The 24,094-nt window shown below is 38.5% G+C and overlaps 1 protein-coding gene across 5 annotated transcripts; it reads left to right on the plus strand.

Moving 5' to 3' along the window:
- The first annotated feature begins 1,705 nt into the window (after window positions 1-1,705).
- On the plus strand, window positions 1,706-22,504 carry LOC110053826 (uncharacterized). Of its 5 annotated transcripts, none has more exons than XM_089286899.1 (9): window positions 1,709-2,103; window positions 10,803-10,910; window positions 13,601-13,798; window positions 15,400-15,488; window positions 17,213-17,429; window positions 18,886-18,999; window positions 19,795-19,968; window positions 20,674-20,762; window positions 20,950-22,504. In XM_089286899.1, the coding sequence occupies exons 1-9, from the start codon at window positions 2,089-2,091 to the stop codon at window positions 21,137-21,139; spliced, it is 1,194 nt and encodes a 397-aa protein (XP_089143025.1). In that variant the 5' UTR covers window positions 1,709-2,088; the 3' UTR covers window positions 21,140-22,504. The 5 variants fall into 5 exon arrangements, with proteins under 5 accessions (XP_089143027.1, XP_089143025.1, XP_089143028.1 ...); XM_089286900.1 differs by lacking the exon at window positions 1,709-2,103 and adding an exon at window positions 3,703-3,748; XM_089286901.1 differs by lacking the exon at window positions 19,795-19,968 and having other exon boundaries at window positions 1,706-2,103.
- Window positions 22,505-24,094: the final 1,590 nt, after the last annotated feature.

Raw genomic sequence — 24,094 nt, forward strand, 5'->3', positions numbered from 1 at the left:
AGTTTTGAAAAATCACAGGTCATTGCCAATTTACAAAACCAAATTCACAAGGAAACAAATAGTCATTACTTATTTTGAGGGCAACGAACAGGGTCATTCACAAATTAAGAAAATGTCATTTACGGTCCTTTACCACTCCGTATTAAAAAAAAACGAAAATTTATTTAAGCAATAGACCACAAGTTTTTATGGTTTATAGGCTGATAAACCACCCGGGATGTTGGATGAACACGAGAAGAATTCGTAAATCACGAGCCGCAGGTGAGTGATTTACGAATTCTTCGAGTGTTCTTCCAACATCCCAAGTGGTTTATTATGCCTCTAAACCATAGAAACTTGTGGTCTATTGCTTTTATATAATAACTCAAAAGACACACGAAATTCCCACGAGTTTACTGGCGCAATAAACCATAGCTGATTGACCAATTAGAGCGCGCACATTCATTTAATTATTATATAAAGAGACATACTTCAATCTCATATATGTAAACAATAGCTTCACTTTAGCGTGAAAAAATGGACGGACATTGGCTGCGGCCGCACTAAGGGAGTTAACTGGGTTTATTTTTTAGAAACCTGGTTAAAAACTCTAAACAACTTAACTCGGTTAAAGGTTGGTTATAATAAAATAACGGGGTTATATTTTATGAGCGGCCGCACTGAAATGGGTTATGAAGTGGGTTAAACTCAATTGACGTCAAGAGATAAACCAAAAAAATGGCAGACTTCGAGAACCCTGTTCAGTCTGTTGTTATATTCTCGATTCTTTTCCTTTGTTTTCGTTTCCTTTCTCTCCACTCACGGCTAAGGCAGTCCCTCTTCCTTCTAATGCGCACTACGCAAATTTCTAAGGCAGTTCTTTGAAACATGATGTTAATTTCGCGCAAACGTCAGAGTGTTCTCCATCGCCGTCGAATCGTCCTCGAGTCTGGGTATATTCGAGAGACCAGCGATGGTTTGGGGAAATCCATAGGAATCCTGCCATGCATGACTTTTTTAGAGAGCACTTTGGAATGAGCTTCGACTCTTTTCACGCCCTTTGTCGTATTCTGTCGCCATTTATGGCAAGAAGAAACACTCGCTTTCGTGCATCGCTGATCAGACTGCTGATAAGAGACCATTAACCTGGGTTAAAGCACGGAAAAAGGTGGTTTAAAATTAACCTAACCCGGTTAGAAAATCTATTGTTCATCAATTAATTTCCGTAAACCGTAAACCCGGTTTAAGTTCCATGAACAGCCGAAATTAGCGGCCACATCACGATTTTTCGGTAACCCGGTTAACCGTAATTAATTAATTAGAAATAACCCGGTAAACTCTCCAGTGCGGCCGCGGCCATTATCTGTTCTGAGAAGCGAACAGTTTTCCCAGAGCAAAGCTGGCAGAAAAATTGTGAGCTTCGAGATTCGAGGAAAACTGTGAGCCTCAAGGAACAGATAATGTTCAAGGACAAAACTCCTAGCATATTACTGAGGTCAAATGCGGGCTATTGTGTCTAGAATACTTTAAGTATTAACACGCCGGGTTATTTTAAAATTGGGGAATATCCCCGGTTTTAGCTGAGGCATGTTCAGATACGCGACCCGCTTAGGCCATTCGCGTGCGAGGAAAAACAATTGGTGGCTTATAAAATAATATAAATGTATGAACTACAGCTGTTCTGTTTGTTTTGTCTTCTATTTTTCTTTTAATGAGACCACGTGTAGCAAAACAAAGCAAAGCAATTTATAGTCATGCAAGACATCTGTCCACAAAAATTGTTTTCGATTGATTATTTTATTCACACCAGTTAGACAAGAGATATCCTAATAGTTCCCTTGATCGTTTTTTTAAAACATTATCAGCAGATAGTTTGCAAGATACCTTCTAAGAAGTTCAAAAAAGGATCGGTGAAAAATCTATGGGAAAACTCACAGCGTAGCGCCAAAATCGAATTCTGCTCCAGCGTTGGGCTGAATTGATTGATAACGTCGACAATTTTAATATGCCAATTCAAGGCAAATTTCAATGTCTTTTATTTGCATATTCAGAAAATTACATACTAGATTTTGACAAAGCGATAGGCTTCTCTCTGATGGTAGTAGAATCATGGCGTATGAAAAGGTGAGGTTTAAAGTTTTCCAGTGTCTTTATTTTCCCAAGAATTTCTTTAACACAAACATGAAATATTAGCTTCCTTCTACTTTCATTCTAGTAGTGTTATTTAAGTAAACATTTGTGACAAGGGGAAAAACTTGAATTTGTACCTGTCGCTTCTAAAATGTCGTCGCATCCATGCTTGGCTGGTCGTTCATAACGCATATAAGTTGCTTTACTGTTAAACCACTCGATCTATCAGACATTTCTTTTATCTACGAAGCTAACATTCGTCGATCACTCGTTCTCCTACAATTAAGAAATCGAAACATTATCTTCGAGACAGCCGCTTGGGTTAAAAACTACAATATATTTCGATTCTGCTCGGTTACGTAGGCCAAATGCCATGTTCAAAGGCTTTCAGGTCGACCGAAATTCTAATGTTAGTAAAATAAGCGATCAGAACGCAGGGGCGATTCATTTCGAGTAATGTTCTTCGCGTTGGCTATTCTCTTCTTGATTACTCTGGTTAAAAATTAAAAAAAAAATGTTATTGTTAAATTTAAGCGAAGTAGAAAAATTGGAACGTATCGGACGCAGTAGCTTTTACTGAATCAATAGATAGCTGTTATTACGTATATCTATAAGAAGCGAAAACGTTCCGAAATCGGAAATATATTTACGTGCTGTAAATCGAGATCGACTAAAACTGATCACTAGTCTCAGTGTTATTTGTGCCACGAAAACATTGAAGCCTACTTCTTTGGTGAAGTAAGCTCGAGTTCGTACGCTAATTTCTGAGTTGATAGGCCTGTAGAAAGGCTTGCTGTTTTTATTTGTTAGCGAAAATGAAATATACGTGATAAATTTCCTCTATATTTCACGAAAAGAAATTCACCATCTGCCTTTCAGGCCTTTTAAAACTTTTGCATACATTAAGGTTTTCGATATCAAAAACAGTTTAGAATAGCCGAAGCAATAAAAGACGCTGTATTCGCAGTTTAATATTAAGGTTGTTCTAGGAAAAAAAAATTTAGGTTTAAAAGTAAAATCATATGCGTCTTAATGAATTAGCGGCTCTTAAGGAAAATACGGTTTCAAAGCTTATTAAATTTCAACTCAAAACTGAGCTCTCGGCCAGCTGTATGCTTTATTCTGTATTTTTCAGCAACAAAAAAATCGAAGTCGCCATCTCGAAGGTCAACCACCGAAAAAGAACGCAGAATGCTTCATGCACATTTGCTATCTAGTCTTTAACGGCAGATAGATTTTATGATCAACCTAGAATCTTATTAAGGAGAATAATAAAACATCGGCGAAAAACTGAAAGAGACCTCCACGTGCGCGCGTGCCGCCTAAACCGAAAATCAAAATGAATTGAACTCCTATTTTCAGGCTAAATTGACAACATCCACAATTTAAATACCTCTGTTCGAATTTTGGTTTTTGGTTTAAAAATCGAGCAACATTTGTATGTTAGAGAAATAGTAGATTTTGGTGCTCTTTGGGCAGCGGAAAATCACTTGCACATTATTTATTTCAATAAGTGCTTGTAACATTTGCGTAAGTCAATTAAAACGAACAGACCCTCTCCGACAATTTTTCTTTTGGGAAGTGGGGCTGTGACACAGGTTAGCAATTTGTCAATAGGACAGTCATGGAGCTTCAACGGGTAAGATTCCCTGCCTCTGTTGGCGTTTTGCTTTTATTATTGTCTTTTGACACAAAATTGAAATATTTAGCTTTCTCAATTTCATTCTGGCACAGTTAATTAATATTTATGACAAGAGGAAAATCTTGGCCGACAATGAAAAGAACATTCATATGTGGTCATGATGAAATGAACTTTAACAGACTCGTCACCCGTTTGTCCTCGAACAGAAAGACATCGAAACAGTTTGATTAAGACATGGTTTGGCTGGAAAACTACAAAATATTTCTTCTCGGCCACGTAGGCTAAGTGCTATGAATTCGGCAAACTTTTCGTGTCGACCGAAATGTTAATGTTGAACCATCCGGACGCGGAGGTGATTCGTCTTGAGTAATATTCTCAACTTTAAAATTATCTTCTTTTCCATTCTAAACGAAGATTTCATTGTTCAATCTATAGCGAAGTAGAAAGTTATAAGCGGATGCTGTACCTTTTATTCAGTCAGTAGATAGCTATCATTACTTATATCTATAGTACGGTGGACAAAACTGTTCTGGATCGACGTTTTACAACAAAAAATTTAAAGCAAACAAAGTGACACAAATGATTTTGTGATTGTCTTAAACTTTACTAAATTCCACGCATGAAAACTTATTTTTATATGGATCACGCAAGAAAGGCTTGCGTTACACCTTGTCCAAATTTGGTAACGGAGTCACAAAAGTATGCAAAATCACGCAATTTCTGAGAAAATAGAGTCACATTTGGTATGTTGTTTTGCGAAGAAACTCTTTTCGTGTTGCAGGGCTCGAAATTGCGACTCACTGGTCGCCAATGCAACCAAAAATTGAGCACTGGCGACTAAATTTTCAGAACTGGTCGCCAGCTGGCGACTCTCGTTTTGTCCGATAACTAAAGAAAACCACAACACAACTTTGTTTTTAAGTCTTTTTATTAGGAAATCGATCTGGTATGGTAGCTAGTATACAACTCACCTTTCCGTCCCCAGTAAAATAATGTCTGAATATTACAAGATAATCGAAAAAATGTATTTCGTCGATACTGCGTTCACGGCGCGCCATATTGTTTCAGCGGCTTCTTCCGAAATTGGGATCGCAGGCGCACTTCAATGCCATGTGCTTTTCATTTGCCGCGAAAATGGCGGCGGATGGCAGATACCAATCAGTTGAAGGAATATAGGTGAGTTTTTACGTGCGGGGAATGAAGATTCAAGCATGGCGTTGTTTGTCGGCAGCGAAAGGCGGCGAGGAAAGCAAGTCGAAAATAAAGAACGGCATTTCGAAGAAGTAGCAAAGGGAAAATACGCAAGGACCCGTGTTTGTCTGACAATGAAAACCACGGACTTAAAACGTTTTATGCTTCGCTTCATTTAAAATGACTATGGAGACAACCATCACCTTCGGATCAGAGACATATCACCTGAGAACAACAGTAGCTTTATAACCTTTTTACTCGTGTTGTTTTTAATTGCTTTCGCTCTTCAATTGTGACTTTTCTTGCATGCAAAGTAACGTATAAAATCGTGTTCTTGTGTAAGTTATAATTATATAAAATAAGTTGGCGACCAAAATTTACGATCTGGCGACCAAAATTTTTCCTTTAGTCGCCAGCTGGCTCCCGAACGAAAAAGTTAATTTCGAGCCCTGTGTTGGCGGATTTTTTTGTCAAGATTTTCACAACAAAGCATGAGAAAGACGTACAACTTATTTGGCCACTGAAATACGATACTGTCTCCAGAAACTGATATTCTTTAAAGTCTTTAAACTGTTGTTGTCACTAAATCGGTCGTCCACCTGTTTTAAAGATGGCTGTGTTTAGCTCCCGTTTCGTAGAAGCCATAATTGCACAAAACACTGCTATGTTAAAGCGTTGTCGGTCAAGAACTTCAGACACGGCTATTTGTGCTTTTAGGAAAGTTTCCCGACCTCTTTCTGGGCTCATCCACCAGGATGCTTGCCATTTTCTCGCATTTTCCTTCATAACAGCTTGAGATTTTTGTTTGATTTTCCCTCTGGCCCTTCAGTGGTAGCACTACAACATGAATCTTTGATTCTCTAAACCGCTGATGTATCACAGGATCATAACTGCTGTTTAGATGGGTTATCTCTCCTTCATCACAACATGTCCTCGCCGAATTCATGAAAAAAAAAAACAAAAAAAAAAAACACATAAACACAAAAACAAACACGCAACGATGTTCTTCACACAACAACACTGGTCTAACTATGCGATGTCGATGTAAACCATGACTATATTTTTCTCAGAAACCGCGCAATTTTCCGTACTTGTGTGATTCAGTCCGCAAATTTAGATACATTGTAACGAAAGTCTTCCTTGCGTGATCTATATGAAAATAACTTTCCATGTGTGGAATTTAAGACAATCAAAAAACTATTTGCATCGCTTCGCTTGTTTTAATTTTTTGTGGTAAAACGTCGATCCGGAATAGTTTTGTCCAGCGTACTAAGAAGCGGAACCCTGGAAATAGGAAAAGACTGTCGGAACATGTTCCAAAAATTATAATATAAGCCGAGAAATTTCGGAGATTTGATTGGTTGATAGTGTCACTATATTTTGCGTAATAGTGGTATAACAGCAAAAATGGTAGCCTGCGAACAGGCTTCCGGCGATGACGGAAAAAAACAATCAGCAAGCGCGAAACAGAAGAATTCGGAGAGCAAAGCGATCGGGGCGGGGACAGGGGAGCCTGTAGACTTTGTTTTTGATGTGCCTATCCGCCCTTGGTGATTAGCCTGTAACAAATCAGTCGATGAAGTAATTAGACCTGTCAAGAAGCTACATCTTCTCCACATGTAAACAGTTCTAATCGAACTAATCAAACAGCCAGGCCCGGCGTCATAATATAGAGTGCAAGTAAGCAACATGTTCACGAAATATTTCAAACTTAACTTTGGCCCTCCAGAACCAATACTTAGTGAGCTTAAAACATATTTTCCAATACTGAAATGAGCCTAAAGAAATTATAAGCACATAAAATAGAGGTGTCAAACTCTGCGAAGCGACAAGTAGATAGCAGCGGAAAGGCCGGAAACCATGCCTCTGATGACCTCTAAAAAAAATCGCTATAGCACCCCCAAAACGGCTCCACTCCACTAGCTTGTACTTAAAATTCCTCCTCCTAACAGAACATGAAGTACCCTTCAGAGTCACTTGTAAAATAACGAGAAGTCGAGAGACCGAAACTTAAAGAGAACGGCAAACACACTATTGTCACGAGCCGTAAGAGACATATAATTTTACAAAGATCTGTCAAATATTCATCTCAAAGATGTCAACAATCAGCGATTTAACCAATCATATCATGATACCGGGAGCTGGTATCATAGAACGGCGGCATCAATAGAATGTCTACAGGCTCCCTCGCTTCGTTAGGGCTCACCGGGAGCCTGTTCGCAGGCTACAAAAATGGATGGTGTAACAAAGTTACCATGGCTGTTAAAATTTATGGGATTTCTTGAAAGGTAGACCAAAATTTCCAATCGGAATTTCCGAATAGAAATGAGCGTTCCATTTGCTAGTTTTAACTTGTTATAGTTCCAGGCTCGCTCTATAATTTCCTTTCTTCCGGGAAAATCAGCAAATGCCAGAAATCGACCGGAAATCGGCAAATGCGGTAAGACACAACTCGGTGTTCTCAGTCGAAAGATTGATACCGTTGCAGCCTTTTTACACAAGTCAGAAGATCAAAGGACAATTCAAACCAAAGGAACATAAACCTCCAATTGTGAATCAATAAAACGTTGTTTATTATTACAAGTGTGGTCTGTGTGATGCAGACCATGTAGGCTTCTCGAGTCGACACCTACATCAACGTGTGGAGGAACATAAGCGATCATCAATCGGCAACCACGTAAAGGATCCAGAGACCATTGGAAGCAATTTCGAGATTTTGAAAACATGTCAGAGTAAACTCGACTGTTTGATTTTTAAAATGCTTTTTATTCGTAAACTTAAACCAAAACTGAACAAACAGAGTGACTCGATCCGCGCGAAGCTATTTACTTAATTATTTCACTTTTTATATCGTTTCTATCGCCTTAGGGTTTTTTTATTATTCCTGCCGCAATTTTCTTGTATCGTTTCTATGTAAATATTTTAGAGTTTTAGGGCCTCTTCATATGAGCCCGATAACCGGGCTGGCTCGGTTACCGGGACCAATTTTGTGGTCTGTTCATATGGGAAATTTCAGCCCGGTCGACCGGGATGAAATCCAAGAAAAACAACCAAAATGGTGGGATATAAACTTTCATCGTTGGCGACTGTCGTGGCTTTTCGGACTCCTGTAACTTTACTAATAAAACTAATTCGCATACTCCTAAAATGGAAATACATTCAAGACAAAAATTATGCCATTTTGGCCGCTATGTTGCGATAGTGAAGCTATTTTGTCTAAAAAGTTTCGTCCCGGTTACCCGGGCTGGTGTGTTCATATGGGAAAATTTTCATCCCGGTTACCGAGATCTCGGTCGCAAAAACCGAGATCTCGGTAAGCGGGCCAGCCCGTCTTCTCGTATGAACACATCGAACATTTTACGAAGGAAAGAGTGGCGAGGCGAGATCTCGGAAACCGAGCCAGCCCGGTTGACCGGGCTCGTATGAAGAGGTCCTTAGTCAGTGTCTCATTAGCATTCTTATAATCGATTGTATATATCTGAGCTCATACAAAAACTTAACTTTCAACTTGAAAATGACCGGTCAAGCCTTTTAATTCCTTCCACACTAGTCCGTCACGAAAACGGAGCTTTTCGAAAACGCTCTTGAAACCGGAGGAATTTGAAAACGCCGGCTTTGCGTTTCATTGCGGACGGAAAACATTTTGAAAACGAAACTTTTCGTAAACGATGACGTTACCATAATCGTGATGTTTCCCTACCCGAGTTTTACTCAAACATAAATGCACAGTGACCGGTGACTGTTGCGTTTTCAAATTCCTCCGGCGTAATGTGGAAGGGGCCTTACTGCCTGACTTCAGTTCTTTTAATTATTTGCACGCATTATGTATTTACAAGTGTACGTCTGTAAATTTGCTCACAACCATTCCATGGAAGTATTAAAGATGTCTTCTCTTAATTAGCGTCAATGTGAAAAGATAGGCTACTTAACTTTTTCGTATTGCCATCGCTAGTAAAAAGCATGAAGAGTTTAGTTCCCAGTTTATTACATTTGCTCAGGAAATAGATCGTGCGATTTAATTTTCATCTTTTCATTAATTTATAAAGTCTGCTATTCTTTGGCAGGGTTTCCGTTATCAATAAACATAGAGTGGTCGGGGGTAATGGAAAGCGCTGCATTCGTAGGCAAAGCACTTTTCTTAAGGAATAATTGGCATTTTAAGGAAATACTAAATGAAAGCTTTAATAAGAAAATAGTCAATGAAAGCTTTTGGTTCATCTCTTTAAATTCAGGCCAGCCTTTCAGCAAATACAGTATATTTGTCGCACAGGAGCTGGCCAACTTTCCTCGTCTATACGAGCAAATAAGAATTGTCACAAAAACTGTCACATAAACACTGTCACATGAAAATTGATCGTGTAGACCAGACTTTAATTGTCATAAACTCAGTTTGCTTCGTCATTTATTATGATCCCCAGACCGGAAATGATCCCCAAACTGGACCGCAAATGATCCCGAACTGCAAATGATCCCGCCGGAAAACGAGGAATGGCATGGAGTTTGTTCTTCGGGTCGAGGTTTCACCTTTTAACCTAAACAGAAAAAATTCATAACTGACCATATTGTATAAAGATATAATTCTCAGGATAAATAGTTCTTCGGATAGATTAATTACCGTAAAAGCTCCGCGGAATGCCTTGTAATCGGCTTTGCCTGTATATCACCATAACATTTCATAACAATTTAACCGAAGCGAAAATTGTGAACGGAAAAGTCAGATATTCTGCACCTCAATTTCTAAATCGTGTCTAGTTTTCTCGCCTGCGCGTTTGGTCATACCGAGAGTACTAGAGACTTTTCAAGTGCGGTTTCCAGTTTTGGTTAATCACGCGAAATGAAAAAACCTCTGATACCTAGGTTACTCTTGTTATCGATTTTTAAAATCAGTAGCAAGAAATTTTAGCGGATATCGGGTAAGGTTGTTCGTGAAGAAAGACTTCGTTGGTCTGGAAATCTTACACGAAAACGGCTTACTTCGGGCTGCCATTCGACCTTTAGTTCGTAGTAAAATCCAGTTTCTCGGTTTTCCGCATGTTTCCCACGGGTAATGAAGGTAAGAGTTAGATCCCTCAACATATTATGCAAGTTGACCAATCAGCGCTCCTGTCCAGATTCAGTAACACGTTTACATCTTCAGTATGGAATTTCAGGCTGTAAATTGCAGATGCCAAAGCCAAACCCGCTTGGAGCGTTGAAAATATCATTCGTTGTACTAAAAGGTCATGAATACTCACGATCGCTCTTACTGATGGTATTAAGTTATAATTGTTGTAGATCGAACCAATTGAGAAATGGTATCGCTGTTTACGACCTTTATTCTCCCTGATTTTTTTGAGGAATTGTCAAAGGAAAATGAGATGGAATTATTTATCACGAGAAATTTATTTAAATCGTAGTTTAAGTTGTCAGTATCTTTTCTTTACATTTATCGTTTGGATGATGAAAATAAAAGGAATAAATGAAAACATGGAAGGAAGCTCCATGCCGTTCCTCGTTTTCCGACGGGATCATTTGCGGTCCAAATCGGGGATCATTTGCGGTTCGGGATCATTTGCGGTCCAATTTGGGGATCATTTCCGGTCTGGGGATCATTTGTGGTCGGGGATCATTTGCGGTGCTGTACAGATTGGTTCGACTGAATTCAGTTCGACGTTTGACTCAAACAGGCGTTCTTTTAATTATTTTAGTCGACCCAAATTGTCATTGGGTTCGACTCATGTGAGCATACATCCCAGTTCAGTCGATGTTTGGCCCAGGCCTAAGCCCTTTAACCAAAAACTGACATGAAATGCTTCTTGCACAATTCGGCTTCCAGGCTGAAAAAGTCTTATGTAATTTTGACCTTTTCTTTCTTTTTCAGCCTTCGTGGGTAGAGTATTTCACTTCTTTAGCCTTGGGAGTCTCCATGCGTTCAAAGGACCCCAAAACACAAGTGGGTTGCGTTATCGTGGACTCAAAAACTCTGAAGGTACGTTTTCAAATATTTGAAGCCATTACCGTTAGTAATTTAAAGAAATGGTCGAGAGAGCAGCAAATAAATCGCTAGGTTGATTTAAAAAAATACTCGATGTTTTTTTTTTCTTTTATTTTGTGAGGTATGTTTCGATGTGACCACCTCAATCGGCCGTTAAATTAATTTGATTATAACTGAACTTTTCCCAAGATATGACTCACAATGCGAAACTTGTTTTATAGTTTGAAATTCGGACTAAATCAAACTTCAAATATTGATGATTTTAACAACTTTTATTGTTGGATCATTTTCAAGTCATGGCAATTAAAGGACTTTATCTTTCATAGTAATTATTATGCCTTCTTTAGACATTTAGGTCCTGAAAAAGAGTACTACACTACACACTTAGTATACACCACACAAGCTGAATAATTAGCGGACCAAAACGTTATTTTATGTGTGACAAGCGGTCGGAAATTTTAAAATCTCTCGCGCCGGCTGCTCGGAGGTGAATAGTACTTGCTAATAACCTCATAGTTAACCAATCAGAGCGCGCGAAAAGCACTATTCACTTGTGTGGTATATACTAATATGTTTTATAAGAATATGGAGGCTGAGATTTTGGATCATTTTCACGTCATGGCAATTAAACGACTTTATCTTTCATAGTAATTATTATGCCTCCTTTAGACGTTTAGGTCTTGAAAAGGTGTAGTAGACTTTTTCCTTCTTATAATAATTTGTTTTATAAGAATATCGAGGCTGTGATTTTGAAAAGAATATAATTTTATTTGTTGAAAATTTGTCAGTAAAACACAATGTGTCTTTAACCGAACCGTTCCAAAATTCTTCCATCTCTAAAGGGAAAAACTAGCTAAAGAGAAACAAAAACAGCCCTAGCCGTATCCTGGGTGCTAATAACATTTCTGAAAAAAGTCATGTGCGTCATGTAACAAATTGACGTCAGTCTTTTATGCGTCTGTCCTCTTATTGATGATAAATTGCGTCATAACATTGTCAAAGTGGTTGTGAAACCACAAGCCGCAGGCGAGTGGTTCCGCAATAAACTTTGACAATGTTATGACGAAATTTATCATCAATAACAGAACAGACACATAAAAAACTGACGTCAATTTGTTTTTTACAATAAAAAAAACCCAAAATGGTCAAATGCCTGGAATAAATGAGGGTAAAAGACGCCGTAAACTTGCCGTAAACAAAGATAAGTGAATTTTATTCAAAATGACACGAACATTGTCAATAGCTTTTCTCGCTTTTTGATTGGCTACTTAAAAACTCCATAAATCTCACTGGTTAAAACGTTGACAGTTTAACAGCTGATGGTTGAACTTGAAAGCTCTCATAAATTAAAATTTTATCCTTCTGTACTCTTATTGATGATAAAAATGAGCCAATCAGCGCGCGAGTAATTGGACAGTTATTGTAAAAATCAGGCTTTAAGGACGGTGCCTACTTTTGTTAGTGCGCACACGTTCTGCGCATCACGCAAGCCATGGTTTAAGCGCCACGCGCGCGTTGGGTTGACATTGACACAATCAACTACGCCACCAAGTACACGCCTAAAATGAAAGCAAAATTTTCCTACTGTGACCAAATCAAGTTAAATGAACCTGTACTTAAACCAGGAACACGAGAATAGCAGCATATCGCTAACCACTAACTATTAACGTCTTCCAGCTGAAAACCTAGCTGTTATCAGTCGAAAATTATATTGAAATCCAACTGTAAACATGTACCTGTAGATGGCGTAGTGCGCGCGCAAAACAAGTGCAAGATACACAAATGTTTTACTTACTGGGGAGGTGACAGGAAAAAATGTAACGGGCACCGTAAAACTTTTCAAAAACGATCAATAACTTTATAAAACGCGTGGTTACCCCTACATTTTATGTTATGAAATGGAAGTGGCAAGCCTATTTAACACGTGATTAGTTTCTGGTTGTGAGCAAAAGGTATTTAGACTGTATTTTAGCTGAACCAGAGGAAGGCTCTCAGAGACGCTAAAAGCGCTTTTGCAGCGATATTGTTATTGAAAACATATCGAAAGTGGTTTTTCTGTTACCATTTGCCATGTATTTTAAAGATCTTTTTTAAATGTGTTTGCTTTTCTGTATGTAAAGGAGAATTCTAAGGAAATCTGTGAAGAAATTTCCTTTCCTTCTTTTTTCAGAAAAAATGCTGATGTCAGCATTTTTGTTGAGATTCAAGGCTAATTATCTCGAAAAAATGCGTGGCAACCCCCAGTTTTCTTTGTGGATTCCAATGGCCCTTGCAAAGATCTAATTTTTCCGTGTGGTTCTAACCTGGCGCAAAAACGTTTGTATTTAGTAGGCACCGTCCTTAATACCTACAGGCTGGCTCCAAATACTTCAATATCATCCAGACACCAAATACATTCGAAAACAGAAATGTCATACGCTATAATCTAAGAATATTCACAAGAATATTTTCAGCCTAAAATCGGCGGAAAAATAAGAATATTCAGCCTCGGCCGGAAAAACAATATTCGTATAAAAAAAAGAGTGTAGTCTTGATGCGACAGTACGGACTGAGTTTCGTACAAAAACAAAGCAAAAAACAAACAAACAAATGATAAATTAATAAATAAATATATAAATATATAAATCGATAAATGAATGAAAAAATAAATAAATAAATAACATCGTCTTTAATATTTTTGACAGATTCTATCGATTGGATACAACGGTTTTCCGCCGGGGATCTCAAATAGCGTTAAGAACTGGTCTGATGAAGAGAAAAATGACTTAGTTGCTCACGCGGAACAAAATGCCGTCCTTTTGAAGGGAGGAGCAAGCCTGGAGAACGCAATTGCATTTGTGACCCTTTTTCCTTGTGAAGACTGCGCGAAAATGTTAATACAGGTAAATGCATTCTGCCATACGCTCCATTTTAATACTTATAACATAATATTTAATACTTATAATATGCTTTTTCTAAAAACAATAATAACTAAAGCACGTTACAGTTAACGAACTAAATTCTCACCAGTCACAAGTTGAGAATGAAACTACCGACTAATCTTAAGAGTTGAAATTTAAATCGTATCACAAATTTACAAATGAAGGTTACAATCTGAGATAAATAAGTCTTGACTTAACGCGTAAAAGGGTCAATGTTCCTAGCTTGCCTTACTGACAGAGGAAGGCTACAACCATAAACACGTGACTGCCCATGGTCAAAACAATTCTTACAAGTCACCGGTTGAGAACAAAACTACAGTAAAAACCCAGGTATAATAATAGCCTAGGTTTTTTCGAGTTAGCCTCCATAGGTTCTTATATAAATGGTGTTTCCTGTAAAATTAGGCTACTGGGTTTTTAATCAGGTTCTTAATTTCTGTTATGAAAAACTACTTGTACGCATGAGTGTGACCGTTATATTGAATCATTCACAATACAGTATCGTGGTCTTATAACACTGCCACTGTTCTGGTAGTTTTTGTTACTTTTAATTTGTTTGTAATGCATGTTATGCACTGTGTTATATTTGAAGAAAAAAAAAAATAATAAGAACCTGTACTGAGATTTTAGCCCAGAATGGTTCTTATGTGAAGGGTGCTCAATTGTGAAATTTTAACCTAACAGGTTCTTAAATTTTAGGTTCTTATAGCAGGTTTTTACCGTACCGACTAATCTTAACAGTTAAAACCTAATATCTTATCGTAAATTTTGAAATTGAGCTTAAAAACTCAATAAAAGGCTTTAGAGAAGAAATAAGTCTTGACTAAACGCTTATGAGTGTCAATGTTCCTAGCTTGCCTTACTGACAGGAAAGCTGTTCCACAAGACTGGGCCGAGCCTGCAACTATGAACGCACATGCGACTCGACGCAGTTAATAGAAAGCTTAAGCAATGACGACGGCGACCCGTAGGACAACGTCTAATAAAAAATGAATTTATATTTTACCTTCAAATATCGCAATTGTCTAGTTCTGTACAGTGCGCCTATTGGTCTCTGAACTTGCTGAAACTAAATACGAAAGGCTAGCAATTCCGAATGAAAACACACACACACACACACACACACACACACACACACACACACACACAAATATCGCCGCATTCGTTCGCGTTCTCCAAAATACGCAGAAGTGGTCATTTTACGTTGTTGTTGTACAAAGGACGGCAAAGAAATGTACACAGATTCTATAATGTGAAGTCAGTAAGATTAAAGCTCATAATTTCAAGATAGCCAGCAGCTTAACCCCGGAGTGTCTTATATGTAATAGGAAATAAAAAGAAAACCACGTCAATGCGACCGCCCCGTTAACAAGGCCAACGGCCACATTTTGCAATCCAGACCTCTCCGCTTTTGTTGTGGAAGTCAAGTTGCTCTTATGCTAACTAGGTCCATTTACGTGAAAAAAGCAGAGAGGTCTGCATCAGGAGTAGGACTTTTATATAGGGTTTACATGTGTGGTCAGGAATAAATCATTTATTCTAAATACGTTATCTCTTGTTAGGCTGGCGTAAGGAGAGTCTATTATCTCTCTTTTCGAGATAAATACAAGAAATCAGAAGAGATATTCAAGTCAGCTAAGGTGGAACTTTTGTAAGTTGAACTACATATGTAGCGACATACGAAGCCCTCACGTTCACACGACGCCGGAAAAATTTGAAAACGCAGCTCTATTTCTACGGCTAGACCTACAGTCCAGACTAATCCGGAACGAAAACGGAGCTCATCGAAAGCGATGGCGTCATGATAATCATGTGATTCGTCTGACCGAGTTTTCCTCAAACACAAATACTAAATGACTGGTGATTCTTGCGTTTTTAAATTCCTCCGGCGTAGTGTCGACTGAAAACATTTAAAGCGTTTTCAGAGTAAAAACTTCGTGGTCAAATTCCTTCGGCGAAGTACGGACGGGAGCTTAGACATTCCAGTCTTTGGCATTTAATCACAGCTCCGCCAATAAAATTGTATCGCCAATAGAGTGTTCTTACTCTCGTGGCCAGCAGCCATGCAAACGTATTGAAACAAAAGAAAGTGTTTATATAAGATAAGAGTTCAACTCTCCCAGAATTGGTTCGAGACATCAGCATGCATGGCCGCCATTTCTTTGTTTTGGGACACCGATATGCATGGCTGCCGTGACGTCAGGTGAAAAGAATCTACGTTATTTGAGCAGCTTTAATCAATGAATAAATTGAGATCTGGCCCTGAACCCTGTCTGCAGAATTTTTTTTGTACAAAAAAAAAATGTAAAAATGTTCTTTAGCATTTAGACTCATATATTCAAAACCAGAACAGTACTCGAACAGTCTTTTTTTTTTAATTAGTAGTCATGGTAAATTCTACCTCTTAAGACGAAACGAATTTGACGTCATGTGGATCTGATGCGTTATTGGTGCTAAACGGTTTTAAGCGTATCATTAGGCTAGCTGTATGTTATAGAATGTCGTGGCCGGAAATAACTGGTTGTCTGACTCGAATTCCAGTTTTGCACAATAGCGAGGCACAAGTAAACAAAACACTAATAATAATGATAATAATAATAATAATAATAATAATAACAACAACAACAATAATGATAATAATAATAATAATAATAATAATCGTATCTATAAAAAATTCTCAATCGTGATTGGTTCTCCGCGCGCCTATTTGTCACGTAATCGGCGCGTGATCACATGAGTGTCCGATTACAGATCTCCAATTTGAACTTTTTGTAACTGGATACCTGTAATTGGATACCCAAGTGATTCACACGTCAATTACGCGCGCTTTAATGGCTTCCTTCGCAATGTTTCCTACAGTTTTCAAAACGCGACCAGGGTGGTCGCTAAAAAGAATTGCTCAAAAGACATTTTTAATTTCGAAATTTGTTTTAGATACGATTAATTAGTAATTGGACCTCGTGCCGTACAATTCAGGGAAACGTCAGTGCTCTTAATTTCAAATCAACCTAGCGCTTCACGCTCGTCCGATTTTGAAATTACTCGCGCGATTTCTCCCTAAATTGTACTCCACTCGGTCCAATTACTATTATTACTACTACTACTACTACTACTATTACTACCGCTACCACCGCTACCACCGCTGCTGCTGCTGCTGCTGCTGCTGCTACTACTACTACTACTACTAACAATAACGATAACGATAACGATAACGATAACGGTAACGGTAACGGTAACGACAATGACAATGATAATGATAATGATAATATGTAGAAACTTCCGTTCTCTCAGCGAAAGTTTCTAGGAAAAAAAACAATGTTTCTACATGTATACTGAGTTGGAAACAAGATCTGACTTTTATTTTCTCGTTTTCAGGCCAGTTAACAGAGGGGATGACGGTACATTGACTATGTTTCAAAACAGATTTATAAACATGTATAAAGCAACGTTACAAAACGTAACGAATACCAAGAAAGATGATTCCAGTAGACAGTTATATGACCAGTTAAAGGAGGAAACAAAAGACCTCAGGGAAATGGACATTGAAGATCCATGGGCAAGAGGCATTGAACCTGGAAAAAGATCTGACGAGGTAATTGATAAATGTATTTGTTTAACTCTTGTTAAACCAAGTCTGAATTGGGTGGTAGTGAAGTAAAGGTGTGTATTAGCAGCGGCTTTCCACCTTTATTATAAATACCCATCCCCGAAGCCTGCAAGTAATCTAGGATCAATTTATAGCTTAAGCTAGTTTAGTTAGGGCGAGTTGTACTGGGTCAGTGTCATCTGGTGTAAGATAGGTGCAATCGCTATCAGCAGTTTAATTACAGTTGGACCCCGGTGATTCGAACTCGGTTATTTCGAACTGAAAACCATTCCCTTTGGATTTACCCTTCAGTCATTTACTATCGGCTATTTGGAGCTGCCGCTGTTTTCAACTACAGTTGCTCCCCACTAATTCCAAGTCGGTTATTTCGAATTCCCTTTTATTTCGAAGTGAAAAACACTTCCCTTGGATTTGCCCTTCAGTCATTTACTATGCAGACTATGGGCCTTAATTTTGGAACCCCCGCTGTTTCAAACAATCTCTCGTTTCCCCCGAGAGTTCGAAATATCGGGGTTCAACAGTAGTATCATTGTGTTGGATTTAGCCAAGTTAATTTAGTTTAGTTTAATCAGTAAATTTAATTTACTTTTCATTACGTAACTCTACTCTACCCTACCCTACTCCAGTTAAAAGATAGGTGGTGAAGATTAGGTTATTTTAATTTCAAATTGACAACAAATCCGAAGAACACCTTCGAGACCTAGAATAGCCGGTCCTATAAAAAGAAGCAAGCAACAAAAACGTTTTGTAATATTTTGGTGCTTTTTACAATACGATGAACCGAAATAGAGAGCTAACTAGTACTTGTACGGCAGTTTTTAATTGAGTGTCGAAAGTAATCAGGCAGTTACTTTGGTTTTCGTTTTGGTTTTGCCACTGTATGAGATTGGCCAAGTAGTCTAGCCTAAGGGCCTCCACAGACTGGACACTTAGTTGTCGACAACTAAAAATCGTAGTGTGTGAGATGAGTTGTCGACAACTAAACGCTAAATTCTTATTCGTTGACAACCAAGCAGTTTCCCTTTTCGCAAAAGCAAACTGCTTTTTGTCGACTATAAGTTGTCGACAACTACGTTTTGACCGGTTTTTCCGTGTGTGGGAATCATTGGTTTAGTTGTCGACAACCATCGGAAAATGACACACATTTGAGTATGCGTTTTGTGTTTTGAGCATGCGTAGTGAACGTTATTTCCCAAGCTCTCCCTGGCCTGAACTACTAACACTCCAATGTGTGGAATGCTCGCATCGGACATAATTAGTTGTCGATAACATTTTGTTGTCGATAACAAATAATTGTCGACAACTAAATGTCTAGTCTGTGGAGGCCCTAAGTGATGTAATTCAATCCCCTTCGTAACCGATACTACGTCAATCTTCTTGCATGGTGGCCACTTTATTCTTAATGAGAATTTCTAACTCGAATGGAATCCTTTTTCACTAGATATTGTTCAAGCAATGGAAAGATTATTTCCTTTTTCTGGCAGTCGTTGCCGGCATAAGATCTTCCAGAGATGCCAAAGAGGGAGCGTTGCTGGTAGATTCCAAAACTCTCAAGGTGTGTTCAATTTTGAGAACTTCAACCTTTTTCAGATATTAATTAGTTAGGTAGCATAGTTTTGGGGGTACGTTTTAGAGCCAATACATGATTGGAACAAGGTTCTCATCACCAACGAAGTTCCCAAACGTTCGTTCTCCGTGAAGAGTGGATTAACACTTGATTCATGTTTTAAAGGGAGGGTTACACGGTTTGGCGTATGTCTGTATTATTTATTCGCCTGTGCACGCTTTTTGGCACAGGCCCAATTTTTCATTGTTTATGAACCAATCGTAAGCAGGTTACCTAATTTCGCATGCAAGTATGCAATAGCCGTAAAATCATCAACTGTAGAATAAATCGTACGGGTCAACACTAAACTCAACAATCGACAACGTCGATAAAATCCACTGAAATCTTCTGAGAATTTTGGTCATCCGTCATTCTGCCACGACTAACTACTGAACTACATCTGAGTGGGGCTTTTAAAGCGATAACAATGATAAGAAGCGAACAAAAGTATTTTGTTTAGAGAAATGCGCCGAACCGTGAAATCCTCCCTTTAAGCTGTACATCATCGAGTTATGATGAAATTGGAAAGTTGCAGGGCACTCAAGAAGCTAGAGTGTTGCCCCTCCAACAACTCTTAAGCTCTCTCTATGTTCTCCAGATTTCCCAAACTAACTTTTTCAAAAATACTGGGTCAGTCGGGCGATGGAAGTTAAAACACTCTACGGAGATAGCTAAGCTTCTAACCGTACTTTCTAGTACTATGTCGAGCACTGGTAACATGATCTCACGTCGCTGCATTTACAGATGTGTTCCCTATCTTACCAAGGGTACCCTAGAGGCGTAGAGGGAGCACCCGATGATGCGATGATGGTGTCCGCCATTATGAATGTCCTTTCTCTTCGCTTTTACGAAGGCAACAAGTTTTACGCATTTTGTACAAATTTTCCAAAGGAGGGGGAGGTGAAAATTCTTGCCCAGGTGAGAAATTAAAAACAATGCATCGTAACGTAGTAACTTCTTCGTTGGATTTTTTTTTTTTTTTAACACCAAATAGGATATGCAATAGGCTTTGTAAAAGTCCGCGACTTAGTCAACGAGAACTTAAAGATAACTATTCAAATTGGGAGAAGGTACACACTGTCAGCTTTGTTTTCGGCTGGCTATAACGCTTCCAGCTCGTCACGCGAAAAGCAATGCAGTCGAAGCTCTCTCGATGGCAACCTCAGGAATTTGAAAGGTCATAACTAGTGATCGCCGCGTGCAAAATTGAATTCTAGTAAGTGACCGCGTGCCAATACAAGTGGTTGGTATAGAGGCTGGTCTCTCACGAAAACATTCCAGGGGCACTCGACGAGCTTACGTTTCGAAATCTACGGAGGAATAGATTCCTAAAAAAACTAAACAACGAAGAAACGCTTTCTAAACTGCAGTTAAATAACAGTTCAAACGGGGCTTCACTCGAATGGTTTTAAGGGGAGCTTTGACGGTAGACAAGAAAGATCTTCAAGACGGTTTTTTGTGTGTTCATCGAAATTGACCCTGGTAACAACCAACCTGCACCTCGACGAAAATGGCCTTAAATAGTATAGGTGATCGTTAATTCTCGTTTTATTTGTAATTGTCGGTGTAAACTAAGTTTCTTTCAGGCTCGTTTATTTATGTCTTTACTCTTCTTCATTTCAGGCAAAGGTTGAACGCCTCTATTTCATATCGCCAACCAATATGACTACAAGGGCCCTAACAATCTTAAAAGCCGCAGGGGTTAAAACTGTGTAAGTAAAGCAAACTTAACTAATGCCAGTTTCTTCATACATTCTCTTCAATTCTCCATACGACACAATACGTATACAAACCCCACGGGGGTTCTCTTCACAGTCGGTGTGAGCGGGCCTTCCTACCACTTCTCCAAATCTGACCCAAATATTGTATCATAGTGTAAGATGTCTGTCTTATTCATAGGCCCATTGATCCCTTGAACGAGAAAGAAGTAGAGAAAGAGATAGAAAACACCTTTAAAGGACTGGCGGACAAAGAGGATAAAAATACAACTTCATTCAAAAACTGGCCAAGGATTCAAGGGACTAGTCCATATGAGTTGGAGCCAAAGAGACGCAATTCTGGTTTGGAGGGAGTAGCGACCAAAAGCTGAGGGGTTCTGCATTTTGCCTCAGATTGTGGTCTGAATTATTTCATTTTAATCTAAAAATTAAGTTATGACGTCATATCTGATGACGTCACCTAAACGTATTAGAAAAGATTCTAAATTCATATCATTCACCATTTACATCGTTTGATTATGCATGATTATGCATCACCAGTTTTGGTCTGAGCATTGTTTAAAATTCCAAATTTCATATTTTTCAGCTGTTGATGTGCCCTAAAAAAGAATTAAGGGTATGGCATGACGTCATCAACTGTGACGACATTACTTTACATTCAATAGCTGTGTTGCCAAAACAGAGGTTAAGATCCTCTGTTCACTTGTCAAGTTTGGTGACAACAAAATGTAACGAATACCCCATTCACACCAACGTGTCAAACTTGTTTAAAAGTTGTTTAACTAAACAGGGTTAAAAGTTTACTGCTCATACTGCGCACGCCCTACAACTTAACACGGTAAAAACCTGTTTGATTGAAATATGTTAGCAGGTGGTTTAAAATTTGTCTTTTCAAAATGACTGCAAAGCGTAATCAACAAATTAGAAAACTCTAAACCTGATTTGGTTAAACTAGTTTAGTTCGTGTGAATGGGGCAAAAGACAAATATAATGTTATAATTTTATGCACAAGGCTCAAAGTCGAGAAGATCCAATTATAAGTTAAGATCCTGTGTTCACTTGTGAAGTTTGGTGACAACAAAGTGTAACAAAGAGATATATAATGTTATAATTTTATGAACAAGGCTCAAAGTCGAGATGATCCAATTATAAAGTTCTATATAACGGCTATTTATGAATAAACACCATAAGTAAAGTTCTAAATCATATATCTTCCTGTATTGTACAGAGAAATTTTAATTTTAGGTAGCAGAGCTTTTTCGACATGGGCCCAACGTTTTTACGCAGGTATTTTCCTAATAACGAACCCCCAATTTGTACTCCAGGTGGTTTTCCAATTAGGATCCTCAGTTTTCTAATTCAAGGCCTTTTTCGACCAGGGTGTCCAGTTTTGTACTCTGAAAGCTTCTTCGACCTTGTACTCAAGTTGCTCTTTGAATTAATGTCCCCACCTTTGAACTCCGAGGGCGCTTTTGTCCAGGAGGCCCACTTATGCACTCCGGGTGCTTTTCCAATTAGGATCCCCTACTTGGAGTGTTTTTTTTAAATCTAGTTGCGCACTTTTTCACTCCGTGCCTCCATCTTGGTAAAGGTAACGAACGCGTGAATTTGCTGTATCGAAAGGTTCTGCAGCTGTTTTCCTAGAACCTTTTTTATTGTTTTAGTTTATCTTAGTTTTACTTTTTAATAATGAATAGGCATCTGAAATGCGCTAATAAAAGTTCATTTTTAAAATAGATGCGTGTCCCTTTTTAAGTGATCACATCATTGTTGTCAGCTTGATTTGTCACTGATTTAATCGGCAAATCAAGTTACACGAAAAAAAGAAATTCCTTGATTTGCTAATCTGGCAAGATCAATAGTCATGGTTTCCACAAACATCACTTTGCACAATTCCCTGACTTTTCCCTGATAAAAATAGCATTTCCCTGACTAAAGAAAAAGTGTCAGATCTAGTAGCGGCTTCTGGCCTCCCCTTACAGCCGTCATTTCCAACCATTCATTGAGATTGGTACGTTTTTTTTTTTTTTTAATTCCCTTCTTCATTTACGAAAAACATCGTTGAGATTGCAGTGACTCCAAATGTTTCTTCCAACCTTCAACGATATTACATTAGTCGTGTTAAATTATTTGAATTTTCCTTGATTTTGCTTCAAAATGTCAATTTTCCCTGACTCAAAATAAAATTCCCTCCTGGGCTTTTCCCTAACCTGGCAAAAATTTCTTTTTCCCTGACCATTTTTTGACCCGTAGCAGCCCTGATAGATACTTAAGGACGTTGGTGCGAACATTTTCCAGTCGATAGATTTTTTTGAATTTTTTACTGTAGTTAGATAGTGAGTTCCTTGTGTCAGAAATGCAAAAAAATTTCGGGTTTAGAGACTTCGTTTCAGAGAGAAAGCGTGTAGAAAATTACCCTGATTTTGAAAAATTGGCGCACGTAATTCAGCATGGTCTACAGGGGTTTATAGTTCAAAATATCGAAGGTGAGTCAACAGAGGCAAGTGAGTCTGTTGCGTAAATAATTCCAAATGTTACCAACGTTTTCACAAAACTTAACCCTTCAAGAGGCATTTTAAACAGTCGCACAGATAAACGCGCGCACAGATAAACAAACAGCTAAAAAGAACGAAATTCGATGGTGCATTTTGCAAAAAAATCAAAACTTCTAGTCCATAGATTTTCTTCATTTTTTTCGCTAAACGTGGAAAATCGGTAGAGAAAATGATCCATCAAAAGAAAAATAGGGGTCACCGAACGTCCAACATCTTTAAATCCAGGCAAAGCTATGGCAATGGCCATCTGCCCTATCATTGTTCATTTTATGACTTAGCGCGCGCTCTCATGCATGACGCGTGTGAATTTGCGTGCGTAGTGAGGATGCGCAGAAACAATTAGCGCAAACGTCCTTAAATAATGTGCTAAAGATGATGTAACATGGCGCGACAATGACGTCACTTACATCGAAAATATCCGCCATCTTGGATTCAACGCTCTATGAATAGGTGGAGATATTAAGGTTGTCATGGCAACAGTGATTTATGATTCTACTGCCTCTGCTTCTCATCTGAGATATGGGTAAGGTGCACAAGAACGGACCTGTGATATGCAGCTGTCCATTCTCGCGGGAAATTACGTAACAGCTTGGTCAATGAGAACGCTCTAGGAGCAAGCTCTTGTTATGATCAACGGTAAGCGAGTTTTCGATTTCTCAAGATGAATGTTCGATCATTATACGTGATAGATACAATATGAGAGGTCAGTGCAAATCGATCGCGAATATTGTATCGAACAACGATTGTTGTATCGAGCTTGTGAAACGAATA

The sequence above is a fragment of the Orbicella faveolata genome, unplaced genomic scaffold, assembly GCF_042242905.1.
Source record: "Orbicella faveolata isolate gen_17 unplaced genomic scaffold, um_ofav_v1 contig_14, whole genome shotgun sequence".
Taxonomy (NCBI): Eukaryota; Metazoa; Cnidaria; class Anthozoa; order Scleractinia; family Merulinidae; genus Orbicella; species Orbicella faveolata.

Bases quoted from the DNA above. Each gene is read 5' to 3' on its own strand.
- LOC110053826 (XM_089286898.1), top strand. From the start codon at position 10,731: ATGCTTCTTGCACAATTCGGCTTCCAGGCTGAAAAAGTCTTATGTAAT. The intron at 19,969-20,673 runs GTGAGAAATTAA...TCTTCATTTCAG, and splicing joins AGGTGAAAATTCTTGCCCAG to GCAAAGGTTGAACGCCTCTA. The intron at 20,763-20,949 runs GTAAGTAAAGCA...TCTTATTCATAG, and splicing joins GCCGCAGGGGTTAAAACTGT to GCCCATTGATCCCTTGAACG.